General features: G+C 45.5%; 1 protein-coding gene across 16 annotated transcripts in view; it reads right to left on the reverse strand.

Moving 5' to 3' along the window:
• The window catches only part of MYBPC1 (myosin binding protein C1), a 113,857-nt gene that overhangs the window by 37,876 nt on the left and 58,636 nt on the right, over positions 1-17,345 (reverse strand). For all 16 annotated transcript variants that reach the window (XM_065565383.1, XM_065565377.1, XM_065565353.1 and 13 more), the window contains 6 exons: positions 10,066-10,229; positions 6,318-6,450; positions 4,723-4,847; positions 2,588-2,693; positions 2,082-2,248; positions 194-356 (listed from right to left, as the gene is read on the reverse strand). In XM_065565383.1, coding sequence (XP_065421455.1) covers positions 194-356; positions 2,082-2,248; positions 2,588-2,693; positions 4,723-4,847; positions 6,318-6,450; positions 10,066-10,229 — 858 coding nt within the window. The remainder of the gene's footprint in view (positions 1-193; positions 357-2,081; positions 2,249-2,587; positions 2,694-4,722; positions 4,848-6,317; positions 6,451-10,065; positions 10,230-17,345) is intronic.

The raw sequence follows: 17,345 nt of genomic DNA on the forward strand, positions 1-17,345 counted from the left end.
AATCAACAGTCTGAGTAAACTGACTAAAATAAAGGAGCAGCAGTGAAGCTGGTAGCTGATGAATATTGCTCTTATTGTGAGGTCAAATATAAATATCTCTGAGGAGGTTGAATGTGGGGGGTGGAAAATATCAATGGGGCAATTCACACTCTGGAATCGCCTTACAATCCAGTTTGTCTTTCGGGATGCCTACCTTCCTTTGTGATATAACTTTACACGGTCACTAGCTGGAAGAAGTTGCCCATTTTTGTACCACTTCCCTTCTATGTTCTCAGATATCTCACACTTCAGGGTGATTTCTTTCCCAAGCCTCGCAGTCTGGTCTGTTAGTGGCTGCAGTATCTTCAGTGGTCTCACTTAAGAAAAGAGAACCATGGAAATTAGTGCTGATATTGTATAACCATTCGTGATTTTATTTGGGAGCTGCTACTAGCAGCCATAATCTGAAAATCAGATAAGCGCCCCTATGATTACTAACAAAAACGCCTCTCAAGGCTAAATACTAATAATATGTACAAATCTAACATGCATTCTTTACTTAAGCTGTGAAACATTTGACTTTCAAATGTTTCATGTAACAGTGACTAAAATTCTTTAATTGTATATGTTCTTGAAAAGTGCCATATTTACTGACTGATGGTACAAGAAACATAATTCCTTCTCTGATCCACAAAACAGGCAAGGAATGGGCGAACACTGCGCATCCTTTCCCTAACAACATGCCAATGAGGGACCACCTTCATAGGTCAAATGGTAGATCAATCTTAGTCTATTTATCCCTTGTCCTCCCTACTAAGAGGGACAATTTTTGTGGCATCTGTCCACTAGTAATTGTAGTGAGACCACAAATGTAATTTATATAGATATATAATTATATATGATCACTTATAAGATAGTAGTGGCTTTCTCTCACTTGCAACCTGGACCAGATTCAGACTGGTGATCCAGAAATGAAAATTTGTGTATATTAATAATTTTCACAGCCACCCATACTCCTGGTAGTTATTATCTTGACTTATTGAGATAGATTAACCAAAAATGGGACATGTTCGCAAACACTGCAGGACTTAACATGGCTAGAAGAAATATAGAATATAATTTAGCAGAGTTCATTCTGTCATAAACACATAAACATTTACAAAATGATTAAAGGTATGTTACAATAATTTCCAACACTTGCCCCAAAGTAAAAAAGCAGTAAACTGCAAATGTGCATACGCTTGGCTAGAAAGCATGTGTATTCTAGCCACTTTTAAAGATATATTGCCACAAACCCCAGTGTTGGAAGTTAATTACATGGATTTCTATGTCATATTTTCAATATTGTTTCTATTCTTTTTTCTCATGACAAGTCTAAGGGTTGGGGATTGGGGAACTAGTTCCTGGTAGCCCTACTCCTACTTACAGAGCTGGTGGGAAAATGTTTATTCTCCCCATGGAAAATGTTGACTCTTCATAAAAAAACCAACCTGTTTTTTTTTTCTGTTTTGGGTGAAAAATAATTTGCCTTTTGGTTTTCTAATGAAAAAGTTAAAAATGTTGAGAAAAGCAGATGCTTTCTGTGAAAAATTTCATTTGATCAAAACCCCAATTTTTCATCAAAAAAGTTTTGACAGAAATTTTTCAACCAGCCCTATTTGACTGTCGGTTAACCCCCATAATAGCCAAAGGAAAAGAATGCAATACACTGATCCTGGAGATAAGCAATAGAAAAATCACTATGAGAAAAATCAGTTGAAACCACTGTCTATCATGATGAGCAATACTCATTGTTTTGTTGTGCTCCTCCTTGTGCCGGTTTTCAACGGTTGTCCCGTGTCTTATAATTAGATTGTAAGCACCCTGGGACAGGGACTGTCTTTTTGTTCCGTGTTTCTACAGCACACAGCACAATGGGGTTTTGGCCCATGACTAGGACTCCTACGCACTACAGTAATATAAATAAATAAATAAATAAAATATGTTGCTCAGTTTTCCGAGTAGACTCATAGAAATAGGCAAATAGCAATAGTGTACTAGGAAAACAATTATGTTACAGGAGTAAAATTTCAAACACAAATAGAAAGATGTACAGTACTTACAATCAACTGCAAGTTTAGCAGCTGATTGCCCTCCAGTTGTCATCACTGAATAGGTTGCATTGTCAGCTTTTGTAGCTTCATCTATGATTAGAGTGTGTTTTTTACCATCAACCTTAAGTCGGTATCGAGATCTAGGTTCATTGGTCAGCTCCACACCATTCTTAAACCTGATAGAGGATAATAAGTATTACTTCCTTAATTAAACTTACCATTGCTAATACTATATCAAGCAAGTTCTGCACAAATGAGTATCCTGAAGAGATCAAGAGAAGCTTTTGTAGAACGTAGGGCAAGAGAAAAGATTTAAGTGAACTAATTCATTAAGGAATTCATTAAACTAAAAGCATATTATTACTGTCACAGTATTTTTAAAAATAATACTTTCTGATATTTTCTAATTACATTTCAGATTTATATACACGGAAGATAAAATTGTCCTTAAGACAATGCACTTTTCATTCTTGGAGAAAACAGCATCTACTCTGAGGTGGATGAAAGTGGCTTACCATTTCACATTTGCATCCTCTTCTGACACTTCACAGGATAATTCTATTCTTTCACCAACATAGGTACTCAGGTCTTCCAGGGCCTTGGTCACTACCACTGGAGGCTCTATGACGAGAAAAAAATATGGTTTTATGTTTCAGAAACAGAACTAAACGAAATAGAAAAAAATGTGTTACAACAGTACAGAAAATAATTATATTTTAAAAATTCTAATGTCAATCATCTTCTTAAGTTATTGGCTAAGACTTTGGGTTTTTTCTACTTGAAATCAGTAAGAAGATGGCCCATGTAGCAATAGCAGGTATAGTTATTGCAAGATCTTGAGTCAGTTAAAAGAAAAACCTACCTCTTAATCCATTTTACAAACAATGTGTCAACCTAAGTGGATTAAGCACAGATCCACATTCCTATTTTCCTAGAAGCCCTCCATCCCCCAGAGTACAATGGTCTCATCATACATTGCATACGATGAAAATGGCATAATATTGAATCTTCATACGGTAGATCCATCCCTGCTTGTTCAAACTCAAGTCAACTTAATAAATGAGAGAATACAACCCATGTGCTACATTAATTTAAAAGGACACTGACAACTATTTGATAGGGTTTTTAGTCACTATTGTTTTAAATAGCTTTTTGATATATATGAAATGGCCTCTCTTTTCCTGTAATTTTTCTTCCTACAAACAGGAGTTGCCCTCCAATTTTCTAATGCAGCTTTAACCAAAAGGCTTCCCTTTTACTCAGTTTCCTGCTTGTGCACCAGTAGCACCATCAGTGATTCCAATAAGATTCCACAAGTGCTGGGAGACTTGGAGAACCAGCCACCAGTCCATGCGCTTGAGAGAAAGAAGAGTTTTCTCTTAAGGTCAGTGGCCTAAATCCAGGGCCGGCGCAAGGATGTTTCGCGCCCTAGGCGAAACTTCCACCTTGTGCCTTCCCCCCTCCCCGAGCCCTGCGGCAGCTCCCCATCCCCCCCGCTCTGAAGCACCCCCCCCCGTGGCAGCTCCCCACCCCCCCTGCCCTGAGGCCCCCCCCACGGCAGCTCCCCATCCTCCCCCCCAGCCTGGGGGAGCCGTGCGGCAGCTCCCCACCTCAACTCACCTCTGCTCCGCCCCTCCCCGATTCCTGTGGCAGCTCCCCACCCCCCCTCCGCCCTGAGGCTCCTCCCCCATGGCAGCTCTCCCCCAGCCCGGGGAGCCAAGCGGCAGCTCCCCACCTCTGCTCACCTCTGCTCCGCCCCCTCCCCGAGCCCTGCGGCAGCTCCCCCCGCCCCGCCCAGAGGCCCCCCCCATGGCAGCTCCTCTCACCACCCGGGGAGCTGTGCAGCAGCTCCCCACCCCAGCTCACCTCTGCTCCGCCCCCTCCCTGAGCACGCCGTCGCTGCTCCACTTCTCCCGCCTCCCAGTTGCGGCACCAATCAGCTGTTTGGCGCCGCAAGCCTGGGAGGGAGAGAAGCAAAGCGGGGCGGCGTGCTCAGGGGAGGAGGCAGAACAGAGGTGAACTGGGGCGGGGAGTTCCCTTGCGTGCCGCCCCCCCCGCCACCTGCTGCAGGCGGCCCTCCCCATACCCCTCTGCCCCAGCTCCCGCCACTTAAATGCCAATGATGACTGGGCGGCCGAAGATCTGGCTGCCATGGTCGCCGCCGAAGAAAATGCCGCCCCACAAATGCTAGCGCCCTTGGCGACCGCCTAGGTCGCCTAATAGGTTGCACCAGCCCTGCCTAAATCTACAGCTAAAAAGATTGGTTTGCGATGATTTTCAAAAGTTCAGTTGGCTTGAGTGTATTGAATATCACAAATCCCTGTGCTGCTAGGAAGGCTAACACTGTACTCAGTGGGTCCCCCCAAAAGGTTGCAATCTACCTAGAGGATCACAGCTTCACAAAGCGCCTATGTGCAGACGTTACCACAAGACCACTAAGAGGCGGAGGAAAGAAGAATCAGTAGGGTTGTCAAAGAGATAGCGAGAGATCTTAGGAGATGGGGAGGGTAGGACCTGCAGACACACACTGGGCCAGAGTCTCACCTGATGTAAATCATCATTGTTCCAATAAATTGAGCCAGGCCGATTTACAACAGTTAAGGATCTGGCCTGCTATTTTAAAACTAAAAAGCAAGATGATGTACACTACCTCTTACAAACAGTTCTGTGGAGCATTTCTCATCACCAGCCGTCACATGATAGCGGGCGTCATCTGCCATTGTGCAGTTATTGATGAACAAAATTCGCTGGTTACCTTTGTGCTCAAAAATGTACCTGTTTGAATTTGCACAGAGCAACCCAGAGTTAGCAAAACGTGGTCTCTTTTGTTGTTCTCCTTTTAACTAAAATGTTCAAGGGATTATTGTAGGGGGAAATCCTGTTCTGTGCGTGGCTTTGGAGTGGATGGCCTGAAAGGTCTTCTCCAGCCTTAACAAGGATGGAGATGTAGTAGTAAATAACCAGTAAGAAGAAAAGCTATAGGCTTGTTTGGCACCTAACTCCCTTGGGCTCCTTTGAAAATCCCAGCCACAATTATTTGGAAAAATAATTGTAAACTGGCTCTTGAAAATAGCAGAACAAAGTGGGTATCTGAAGTCCTAGACCAGTAATGGTGAAAATAATCAGTAACAGGAGCCTAGGCTTCATTCTGACACTCAACATATTTTTGAGGTACAATAATAACTGAGGTGAAGAAGTTACCATTATCGGTAGGCCAGATGGCTCAGGGGAGTTGTAATAGGATATGGACCATTTCACCTTTATGTCACTGGTTCAGATTTGCTTCAGGTCAGTAATAACCAAAGCTCATTAGCATTTGACAGAGGGTCTGCAGCCTGTGTGAAATGAGTTGGTGATTTCAGATCAGCATCTACAGGATGGGTGTCCACAAATCAGCCTATAGCGGAACCCTGAATTGGTCAAGGCAGATTAAGGGATTAAAGATAAGATACCTAGACTTTCTGCATGATGGCAGTCATTTAATACTGGGCCAAATCCTGCACTGGCTAATAGTGAGAAGGGGGGCAGGAAAGCTGCTTACTGAGTCCTCTGTACAGGGGCTTTGCTGGTTAGGATGTTCTTGGCAGGCTAGTGCAAGCAGCGTACTGGGATTTTGAGTTGAGTACATTTTGCTGTTCCTGGGAGCAGATTCACTGTGACCTTATCCATTGATAGATAATGCATGATGCTGACCTTAGCATAAGCAATAATTTATTCAGGGAGCATTGGACATACCTGCTTCCTCCCCTTTCTTCCCAACCACTGCTCCCCTAATTTATAGACTCGCCTCCACCTTCCTGGGGACATGACGCATGGTCTGGTATATAAAGCCAGCCATCTCTCCTCCAAGTCATGCTGCAGAACTGCTATGGAGTAATTCTGACCATACCATTTCCCAATCCCTTACAGATTAGAGGGCAGAATATAGTTCAGTATGTTTTGTTGTGGGAATATATTTTCTTTCCTCTCCATTCCTGGGGATGCAGAGAATAATCTATATTAACACTGAAGCATATTGTGGATTGTTCTTTGAACTATAGTTCACTGGCACCTTTACAGTGTGCATATAACTTATATGTAGTTTGATTATGATAAACAGTCTGCAAAAGAAGTTGGTGTGAGCTTGGTTACTGAGAGGGGTAAATCTACACAAAACAAAACCAGCGTCAAGGGAAGATGCAATGGTGTTAGTTCAGTGAGAAAGTGTGTGGAATTTATGATATGTGTTTAGTAAAAATCACTTACTTTGTACTTGGTCGTATTTCTTGGCCATTTTTATACCACTTGAGCTCCACCGTTGGATCTGCCAACTCCACCACAAACCTTACTTTACCTCCTTTATCCACCTGATATGCAGGATCCAGAATTTTGGAAAAAGCTGTTGCAGGGTGTATGAAAAGAAGAGGAGAAACAAATGAAAATTTGCAAGTTATAAGGACATTGCATAATGCAAAACCCAACTGGGACTGATACAGTACATAATATGGAACCCATTTATAATGAATTTAACTATGATGGAACTCTCTGTTGTTGTTATTATTGCTACTTAGGCCAACCTTTAAGTCCTTAGGCAAAATTCCCACTGAATTTCCTGTTGTCAGAGTGAGCACTTTGTGGTTTGCCTAAGAGTGAATGAAAGTCCCAAATTGTTTCAATGGATTGGAATATGCAAACTGCAGTTCCCTTTATAGTGGAACTGTGCAAAGCATTATAAAAATACCTGAAACCAGGCAAAAATAGTCCATTTTCTAATTTCATTACAAGCTCAAAACTAATGAGGTTTGTCAAAAGATTTACTCAGGTTTGCAAATCTGCTTAAGCAAAACCTGGTCTGAGCTATAATTTTGAGCCAATTTGTGACTTTGTATAAAAATCATATAAAAGTATAGTTTCATCTCATTTAAACATAAGGCTAGGTAAAGCCTAGAGGTTTCAAGAGAGTTTCACTTTGAGTTTTTATTTACATTCAGGCACAGAAGTGAGACTCAGGGGAACACGTACCCAGTGGATTGAAAGTGAAGAAAATGTTCCCACAGATAAATTGTTCATGGCTAATTACAGTGTAATCAGTCTTGGTGTGACAGCAATTGCAACCTCATGCAGTATCTCTGGAGGAACAGATTGTATTAAGTTTTTGTATCACTGTGGGCCAGCGATTATATGTATGATTGTGTTTCTACTCCATGAGGGAGGGTTACCACAGCTCCTTCAGGAACTAGAACTGTGTGTGTGTGTATGGGGGAGAGGGTGAGTAAGATAAATCACTCATGTAGTAAACACCTCCAGAAAGGTATCTTCCCTGGGGAGGTTTACATATACCAGTTCAAACTGAGTTTCCAGAGACTATGAAAACAAAGAAAACAAACATTTTGGCTTAAAAAGGCTCTGTTTAAGCTGACTCAGAACCTTCTTTCTAAGGGGGCTGGGGGGGGGGGGGGGGCCTTGTCCCTTACAAAAGGATTGAAGAGACTTTGGCTTACTAGGGCCTCATAAGACTGACGGGTGACTTCTGGTAAGCTTTTATCTTATGCATTGTTTTTTATGTTTTCTCTGTAATACTTTTACCTTAAGAATAAACATGCTTGCCTAGCAAGAGCTATTTGGTAACCTGTAATTGTTGTCAATACATTGTTCATAGCCCTCGGAGAGAAAAAACAATGCACTAGCACTGGCTGTTAGGCAAACTGCCTTGCTGGGAATATCACAGAGTAAGGCAGGAAGTTGTGTAGCCTTAAAAACCCCTGTCAGAAGGGAGTGGCACCAGGGTTCCTGCCCAGAGACAGGTGGTGACTGAACACCTGAAACTTGACTGGGATCTCCTGGAGTGCGCCATGGAGGTGGGGATACAGGTGCAGCTACCCTGAAACTGACAATCAGTTTATAGTGCAATTGGGGGGCGGGTGGAGGTGGAAGAAAGGTCTCTACAGATCTGCCAAAGCTACAGATTTTTCCCAAGGTCTATAGGTTTTCAGACTCTCCTACAGGTCTGCAAGGAAAACCTCAGCTGCAGGAAAAACCTCATTGGTTAGGCAGCCCCTCCCCAGGGAATGGGAGAATAGAAAAGGCAGCTAATCAGAACTGCTGCAGGTGCTGAGGGACATCCTTGTCCTTCGCCCCTTGGAGCAGTTAGTGCTCCTTTCCCATCCTTCCTGCTAGAAGATTCAAATGTCCTTGTGTGTAGCAACTGGCGGGGTGCAGCTGTTCCTGCCAACTCTGCAGTTCCTGCTTTGATTCCCAGCACTGCTTCTGCGCCAGGCCTGGGCGGGGACATGAAGATTCTCCCCATATGGTTCCACCTGCCTCTCCCCCTTTAGAGAGTTCCACCGAACAGAGGAACTGCCATAGTGGCATAGACCAAAGGCCCATTTAGTCCAATACTTTTTCAACACTGGCCAGTGCCAGATGCTTCAGCAGATGCGGAACGGGACCCATAAAAGTCAATTGTGCAATAACATGGCTATGGTGATGGAGATGGGTAACTTCTCCTTGACCTCTGGAATTTGGTGGCTGACTTCTATCCAGAAGCACAGATTTGATGTTTTATGTAAATTTTTGTTCTAGTTTAGAGCAAGTTTTCTTATTCTTGTTATTCAGATATTTGCTTAATCCCTTTTTGAACCACACTAAGTTAATCACTTCAATAATATCTTTTGGCAGTAAATTCTACAAATTAATTAAATGCTGTGTTTAAAAAAATACCAAAAGTATTTATTTTTATTAATTTTAAATGTGTTGCTCTTCATTTACATGGACTGTCCCCTTGTTTATGTTTTATTAGAAGGTAAATAGGAGTGAGAGAATAACTTTTTCTATATCAGTTTGTATGTTAGAAGAGTTCCACCATATTATAGTACGAAGGGACAGTTTAAATCCAATTGCTTTTAACAGCCAAGAAAAAAAATGGATCTCTGATTGTGTAAATGACAGTAGATGATTTTAAATTTCCAAGCAAGACTGAAGCAGCAGACCCATTTATTTTACTTCTGGTAGTACTTGACATAGTTAAATAAATGTACATTATTTCTGGATTTATTGGCCCAGAATATCTGGTGTGGCCAAACTGCTCAAGGCAGAACCAGAGAGATTGAGCAAAGGTGGCCCTTATACCATCTTTATGTTCCCCCAATACTGGTACTGGCCAAGGGTTACTCCAGTCTCTGGCATAAGTTAGAGCACTTTAAAGACTGCTCTAATTTACACCCATCTGCCAGTGGCCCCAATGGATTGATCTAATAGATCGGGATCACTGGGATACAAGAAGGCCTTGGCCATGCTCTCTTGTCTCTGGGAATGCTTCCTGACCTGTGTTCTGGGAGAGAGATATCTTCTACACAAGGGGAATCCTCTGGGGAACCACTGGAGCAACACAAGTATCTGGAATGAACCTGAGAAGTGCCCTGGTATACAAGCAAAGGCCAGAACATTACCTTGGACAGAATGCGTGTGCATGTACATATGTTGCACTATTTGCATTACTAAGCATCTTGGGTGGGGAAGGACAGTCCTGAATCAGCCTCCCCTGCATCCAAAGAAATGTTTGCGCACTAGCCAGGATCTCAGTGGAGCTGAGCGAAGTTTCAAAATTAAGTAAAAAAATAAACGGCGAAGAGCAAATAAGATGTTTCGTATTCCTCAACTTTAATCATCTAAAGTGTTACTCCTAACACAGGGTCTAAATTCTGCAGTCCTTAACCAAGCAAAACCCCCTAGCAAGTCAATGGGAGTTGTGCTCAATTAAGAACCACAATTTAGCATAGAGGACATTAGTGATAAATACCGACTGGTATGTGGTTTTTATGTTAAGCACTGTGAGCCAAAACCTGCCCCTGGTTTACTCCCTGTACAACCTCTTCAACTTGAGTGGGGTTTCACTGTGTGTAAATCAGGTTACAGCTTGTCCCTGTATATTTCACAGACTTTGCCTCACCCTCTCTCTCAAGAAGATGGTTCATGTTTGACCAACAGATGTAAGAAACCTTTTCCTTGGTCATACCTGCACTCTTCTTCTCTTCTCTGCGCATGCGTTTCAGACGTTTTAACATGCCTCTCAGATCAGTGATACCGTACTGAAATGCAATCTTCTCATATTCATTGGGATTAGCATTCTTCAGGAGCTCCCACACATCTATATCGGGCTCTTCCTCTTGTTTAATCTCCCTAACAGTAGCAAAAAACAATTTTTTTTAATGTAGAATAGTTAATGAGACTTCATTGCATTAGAAAAGAAAGGGACAAGTGGGTATTAAATCTATGGTGAGCTTAGAAAAGTTTTGCTTAAGGTTTGAAGATTTAAATCAAAATTTTGATTCACTTAAGGATGGGCTTGAGCTACTGAGGTTAGTTCTGGATCCAAAGTTTCTCACAGTACATGAGGTAACTGAATCAAGGGTTCTGGTTTTGTCTCTTATAGACGGATGGCTAACTATGAAATTCAGATTCTGATTCAAACTTCTCCAAAAAGTGCAGGAGAAGTTTGGATCCAAGGTTCTTTTTTGGGATGTCCAAGTATCATCAATCTGTGGGAATTTTTACATTTGCTCACAAGGAAAAAAATATTTGAAAATACAGTAGTATAATAAGGCCTGATTCTGATCTCACACAAACCAGTTTCTCATACTGCTATAACTTCATTGTCTTCAGTGAAGTCACTTGTGATTTACACCAACATAACTGAGATCACAGTCTAGCGTATACATTCTATAGTTATAAAAGAGGCCTTTATTCTTTGAATGTAGACCCCAATTCTGCAATTGTTTCTGGCAGCGGGACACACACAGAACCTCACTGAAGTCCACAGGAGTCTGTGCAGGCATAAGGGTACACCCGTTGTCAGGAATTAGTGCTTGCAGCTGAGCCTTGGACAGGCTAGCTCCACCTCCCTAGTGAGCAACAGAGGACTTGTAGCTGAATCACACTTGGCTTGCAAGAAAATTACCTGACTGGCCAGACTGCCCAACTGGCTGAAGGAACCAATGGTGTGCTCTTAAACATAGGAGCAGCATTAGGCCAATGGCTGCTCAACGCATTCATCCACAGCTGCATTAGTTCCTGCTCCTGGCTTGGCCCCAGCCCTGCTCCTGCCTTGCCTCAATTCAGGTAACCCAGCTCTGGCCCTCAGCTCCAATTCCTGACTTCTGACTCTAGGTTCCTACTCCTGACTACCGACTCCTGCTTCTTCACTAGGCTGGACTCCTGCTCTAATCGCTAGATATGACCACCCACGTTCTAGTCTCTGACAGTTTGTGCAGCCCAAACCAAAATTGGGGTAGCTTCCTCTTCCAGGATGGATCCCACAAAAACTAACTTCCCTTTGTTGGAGTTAGTTGATGCCTTGCAGAATTTACAAACGCAGATTAGCACTCTGCAGGAGCAGAACATTGCCTTTACATACGCAAGCCTTGTATCAGGACCGTAAAGAATCGAAGACTCATTTACCAGGCAAGCTTGATGGACACCATGGAAAAGTTTCATGACTTCCTGAACCACTGTTGGCTCCTATTTCTATTATGCCTGCAAACTTACCCCATGGACTGGTCCAGAATGGGGCTCATCATCAGTTTGCTGACGAGGCACGGGCAGGTCTGGGACTCTCTGCTATGGGAAAAATACAGCCCTTTCTTGGGCCAATTCAAGAATTCTGTCCAAGTCATGGAAATAATTTTTGATGATCCAAATGGAACATTCACAGCACAAGCTGTGGCATCCTGAGACCAGGATGCCAACCAGTCAGCAACTACGCCACAGAGTTTCAGCGCCTGGTGACAGACACCAAGTGGTACAAAGCTGCACAGTGCTAACATTGGCTCCATCTGAACAACAAGATCAAAGACAAGCTTGTGTGGGCGGAAGCTCTGACCAACCTGGATGCCCTTTTTGCATTAAGATAGACAACTGCCTATGGGAATGCTAACAGGAAAAGAAGTGGCTCCCTGGCATTGGTCAGAAAACCTTCCACACCAACCCCACAGCCTGAGCCCATCCAACTGGATGCAGCCTTACACCATCTCTCCGATGCAGAGAAAGATCAACATGGGGCATCAGAGCTATGTCTCTACTGCAGAGGACCAAGACACTTTGCCTTGAGTTGTATGGCAAAGGGATGATTGAGAAAATGCCAGGTTCCTGCACCAGTAGAGGGATCTGGGTGAGGCTAGCACTTCCCCTTTACTCCCATTCATGGCTCCTACAGTGGTCCTCAGGCACCATGATGGCATCTAATCAATGCTCAACACACCTTCAGCTTCTGCTCTGTCTATGATACCCCCTGATGACAGAGCTCAGCCTGGAACCACTGGTGCCTCCAGGAATTGTATGGACCTAGAATTTTCCCTAAAACACAAGATTCTGACACTGCATAAGACCATCACTGCATGGAGACCATCAACAGTTCTGTCCTATCTTTAGGCCCAATCACACAAGAGATCGCCCTTGGAGGTCTCCACCCATCAGGGTCATCATAAGTCCTTCCAGTTTGGTTTTGTCCATTTCCCACACTTTCCAATCATTCTTGGCATCACATGGCTTGTGACACATGATCCCCACATCCTCTGGGGATCAAGCATGGTGCATTTTAATTCCCGGTACTGCCAGCAGTCCTGCTTTCCTGAGCCCAATTGTAGGTTAGAGTTTCTCCCTCTGAGTTTCTCCTTCAAGGACTTCAGAACAGGGGGACCCAGCTTGAAGTTGTCCCTGCTGGCCCCAACAGCAAAAAGGCTGATGTTCTGCCTTCTCATTGGTGCTATGATTGTCCTATAAACCTTCAGCCCAGAGCCAAGGCTCCCTTTGGGTGTATCTACTCTCTTGCTGAACCAGAACTACAGGCACTCAGAGTCTATCTCTGAGGGAACCTGGAAAAGGGAATCATCTGTCCTTCTATGTCCCATCTTTTTCTGTGGCCAAGAAAGATGTCTGTCTGAGGTACTCTGTGGACAACTGGGTGTTGAATAAAATAATCACCCAGAATCAGTACTCCCTGTTGCTTATCAACAAATTCTTTGAGCAACTTTGCTCTGCCAGGGTCTTTACCAAACTAGACCTCCATGGAGCCTAAAACCTGGTTCTGGTTTTGGAAGGGGATCAGTGGAATGCTGCCTTTCACACCCAGTATGGACACTGGAATATCTGGTGATGCCTTTCATACTGTGCAATGCCCCAGTGACCTTCCAACATGTTATAAATGATATTTATATAGAGGTGCTGTATCAGTTTCTTGTTATATAACTCAATGATAGCTTCATATTTTCTGAAGACCAGACACTTCATGATCAACATGTGTGCCACGTCGTGGAGAGGCTTCATCTGAAACATCTCTATGCAGAATTAGAAAAGTGTGAATTTGATCAGAATATGATTGAGTTCCTAGGTAATATTATTTCCCATAGGGAACTAACTATGAATGCCTGCAAGGTAGCCACCATCTCTAACTGGACAGTCCAAGGGACACGTTGGGGGGTGCAGCAGTTTTGAGGCTTCGTCAACTTTTACCAGAAGTACATTTGAAACTTTTCTGATAGCTCCGCTGACAGCACTCTTCCGGAAAGGAGCTCAATTCCTCTGGTCCCCAAAGGCTTAACTCATCTTTGACCACTTGAAGAGGGCTTTTACATCGGCACCCATCCTGATCCACTCCAAGTCCACCTGGTCACTTATAGCAGAAACCAGCGCATCCAACTTTGCCATTGGAGACAAACTATTCAAGCAAAGGGGCACCCATAATCAACTTCATCCTCATGCTTTCTACTCCTGTAAACTAACCCCAGCTGAAATGAATCACAATATCTGGGATAAGGAACTACTACTAACCAAGACAGCCTTCAAGGAATGGCACCATCTCCTGGAAGGAGCTGAGTTTCTGGTGTAGATTCTTACAGATCACAAGAACTCGGAATTCCTCTGCCATGGCCAGGTGCCTTAACCAACACTAGATTTGCTGGTTCCTATTCTTTTCCAGGTTCAACTTCATGGTGATCTACTGCCCAAGGGTAAGAAATGGGAAGGCATATGCCCTATCCTGCGAAGATGAATACCTCGAAATGGACTCAGAACCCCCTTCCATGGTCCTTAAATCATCTAATTTTATTAGTGGTATGGTGAACAGTAGCCTGATGTCCTCCATCCAATCTCTCTTGTCTTGTGACCTGTTTGCCACCCACCTCTGTCAGATCTTAAATACCACTGTTTCCCCACCAACTCAGAATTTCAACTGAGGGACGGGGACAGTCTATTACAAGGAACAGGTCTATGTTCCAGAAGGACATTTCATTCCTTCCCGCCCTAGCTTGACTCTTCTTGGAAAATGTTTTCTGATTTCAAGGTTTGCCTTCTGGTGTCGTGTAACTCCAAGCTCCACAATTGATTTCCTGGTTTTCTTCAAGCTCCTTGGTGTGGAGTCCCTTATATCACCCTCACCCCAATGGGCAGACGGAACACGTTAACCAGAGCTTGGAAAAATGATTCCACTGCTTCTTAAATTACCAACACTACGATTGGGTTACCTTGTTACCACACACAGAGTTAGTTTATAACAGTTCCACTCATGCCTCCACTCAGCAAAGCCTGTTTTATGCTAGTGTAGTGAGTCGGTGTGGCTCCCCTCCTGCCCAGAAGAGGGAGCACCCGTGCAGGCACCTGAGTGGGTGGAGCCACCGCCGCCTATTCCTGCCCCCCGGAAGTCAAGGGGCGGGACAGGAAGTATAAAGGCCGGCCGCCGGAGCTCAGTCAGCACCCAGCCACCGCAGGGAGCAGACGTGCGGCCGGGAGCTCCCTGCTGGGAGACCTCCGGGGCCCGAGGCCAGTGCCCTGACTGGCCGGAGCTGCCCCGGGCCCACTACGAGGAGGAGCCGCCGGAACCCGTCCGCTCCCGTCGCTGGGAGGAACCCTTGGAACCCCCGCACACTAACCCTGAAGGCGAGACTGCACCAGAACCCCTCCGCCCCTGCTGTTACCCGGAGGAGTCGCCCGAGTGCAACTGGCCTGATTTCCCTACGGAGCTGCCGGACCTGCCACCAAGCCCTGGCCGAGAGGAGCCCATGCTGGTGGACTGGCCCCAGCCCAGTGCCTCGAATGAGGTAGGCTCTGAGGGGGAACCTGGAAGTAGCCCAGGGGTAGCCGACCCCGGTCAAGCTGCAGACGCATGTGAGCCAATGTCAGTGTGTTTCGGTCAGGATACCCCACTGACCAGCAGCGGCAGTAACCGCTGCTAGGGCCCCGGGCTGGAACGCAGTGGAGTGGGTGGGCCTGCGTTCCCCCCTGCCACCCCCGCTCACGGGTGGCAGGCTTCCCCCTCACCCAAAGCTCAGCTGTAGGAGCCTGGGCTCCCTAACTGTTTGCTTGCTCAGCCCCTGCACCAGAGGGCCTGAGCTGTAACTGTGTGTGCCCCGCCCTGATCCAGGGCCTGGGCTCCCTAACTGTTTGCTTGCTCAGCCCCTGCACCAGAGGGCCCGAGCTGTAGCTGTGTGTGCCCCGCCCTGATCCAGGGCCTGGACTCATTAACTGTTGTCGGCTCAGCCCCTGCACCAGAGGGCCTGAGCCCTGAACTAACTGTTGTCTGCTCAGCCCCTGCACCAGAGGGCCTGAGCCCTGAATTAACTGTTGTCTGCTCAGCCCCTGCACCAGAGGGCCTGAGCCCTGAATTAACTGTTGTCTGCTCAGCCCCTGCACCAGAGGGCCTGAGCCCTGAATTAACTGTTGTCTGCTCAGCCCCTGCACCAGAGGGCCTGAGCCTTGAATTAACTGTGGTCGGCTCAGCCCCTGCACCAGAGGGCCTGAGCCCTAAACTAACTGTTGTCTGCTCAGCCCCTGCCTGAGGGCCTGAGCCCTGAGCTAGCTGTCAGTTTTTGCCCCGCCCCTGCACCAGAAGGCCGGAGCTTCTGAACTAACTGACTGTTTATTCCAGCAGTAGTGTGTCGGTGTGGCTCCCCTCCCACCCAGGAGGGTCGAGCCCCGGCACGGACCTATTATAGCTAGTTACAGATTCCATCCTCACTTCCATGCCCACAGTCTCCCTGGTATCCACAGCAGTGGAGCTGGTCACCCATCTGCATCAGATACAACAAGAACTCCAAGAGCACCTAAGCACCATTAAGGAAGCCTATAAATGCCATGCCAATGAGGGCCATCCAGACATTCCCAACCTTGCAATAGGAGACAAGATCTGGGTGTCCACCCCAGAACCTTAAATCCATCCGCCCCTCAGCTAAACTGCATCACTGGTACATAGGGCCCTTCATGATCATAGAACAGAACAACTTGGTCTCTTTCAAGCTACAGTTTCTCTTGGTCTCTTTCAAGCTACAGTTTACCAAGACATTGAAGATTAATCCATGTTCCATACCTCCCTTCTCAAGCCATGCACAGAGAACCTGTTTCCAGCCCGTCCAATCCCCAGCCCACACCCATATCCATCAAGGGGGAAGATGAGTATGTAGTTCGAAAAATCCCTGACTCCAGGTGAGTCTGAGGGAAAGTCTAATACTTGGTTATTGGGAAGGTTATGGTCTGGAAGACCCATCCTGGGAACCAGAGGAGAATATCCACAGAGCAGATTTACTGTGAACTTTTCACTGGTCCCAGGCGAGCTGTCAGGAATTAGGTTCGCAGCTGAGCCTGGGACCAGCGAGCTACACTTCCCTAGTGAGCAACAGAAGATTCATAGCTGAATCCCAGTTGGCTTGCAGCAGAATCACCTAATTGGCAGACCACCTGATTAGCTGGAGGAACCAACAGGTATGCATTTAAGCACAGCAGCAGCATTAGTCCAACGGCTGCTCAAAGCATTTGCCCCACAGCTGCTCCTGTACCTGCTCCGGCCTTGGGCCCAGCCTTGCTTCTGCATTGCCTCACTCCAGGTCACCTGGCTCTGACTCTACTCTGATTCCTGACTTTGGCTCTGACCCTTGGCTCGGCCATGTGGCCTCTGACTCTGATTCTGATCCTTGGCTCCGATTCCTGACTTCTGACTCTGACCCTTGACTCTGGTAATCTGGTCTCTGACTCCGGCTCTGATCCTGGGCTCCTATTCCTGGCTACTGACTCCTGTTCTAATCACTAGGCTGACTCCTGCTCCAGCCAATAGGCATGACTACCCATGTCCCCATCTCTGACATCTGTACTCTCAAACTGCAAGACTGGGGTTAAATTTGGTACAAGGTCGGTATTATGGGTCCACCGATACCTGTACTCATGACACAAATATGTTGACCTCTGTACTTACCGTGGTCTTTAGTAATGGGAAGCATTTTTTAGATCTCTAGAGTTAGTTCTGTTTGTTCACGC

This window comes from Chrysemys picta, chromosome 1 (assembly GCF_011386835.1).
Source record: "Chrysemys picta bellii isolate R12L10 chromosome 1, ASM1138683v2, whole genome shotgun sequence".
NCBI classification, from domain to species: domain Eukaryota; kingdom Metazoa; phylum Chordata; order Testudines; family Emydidae; genus Chrysemys; species Chrysemys picta.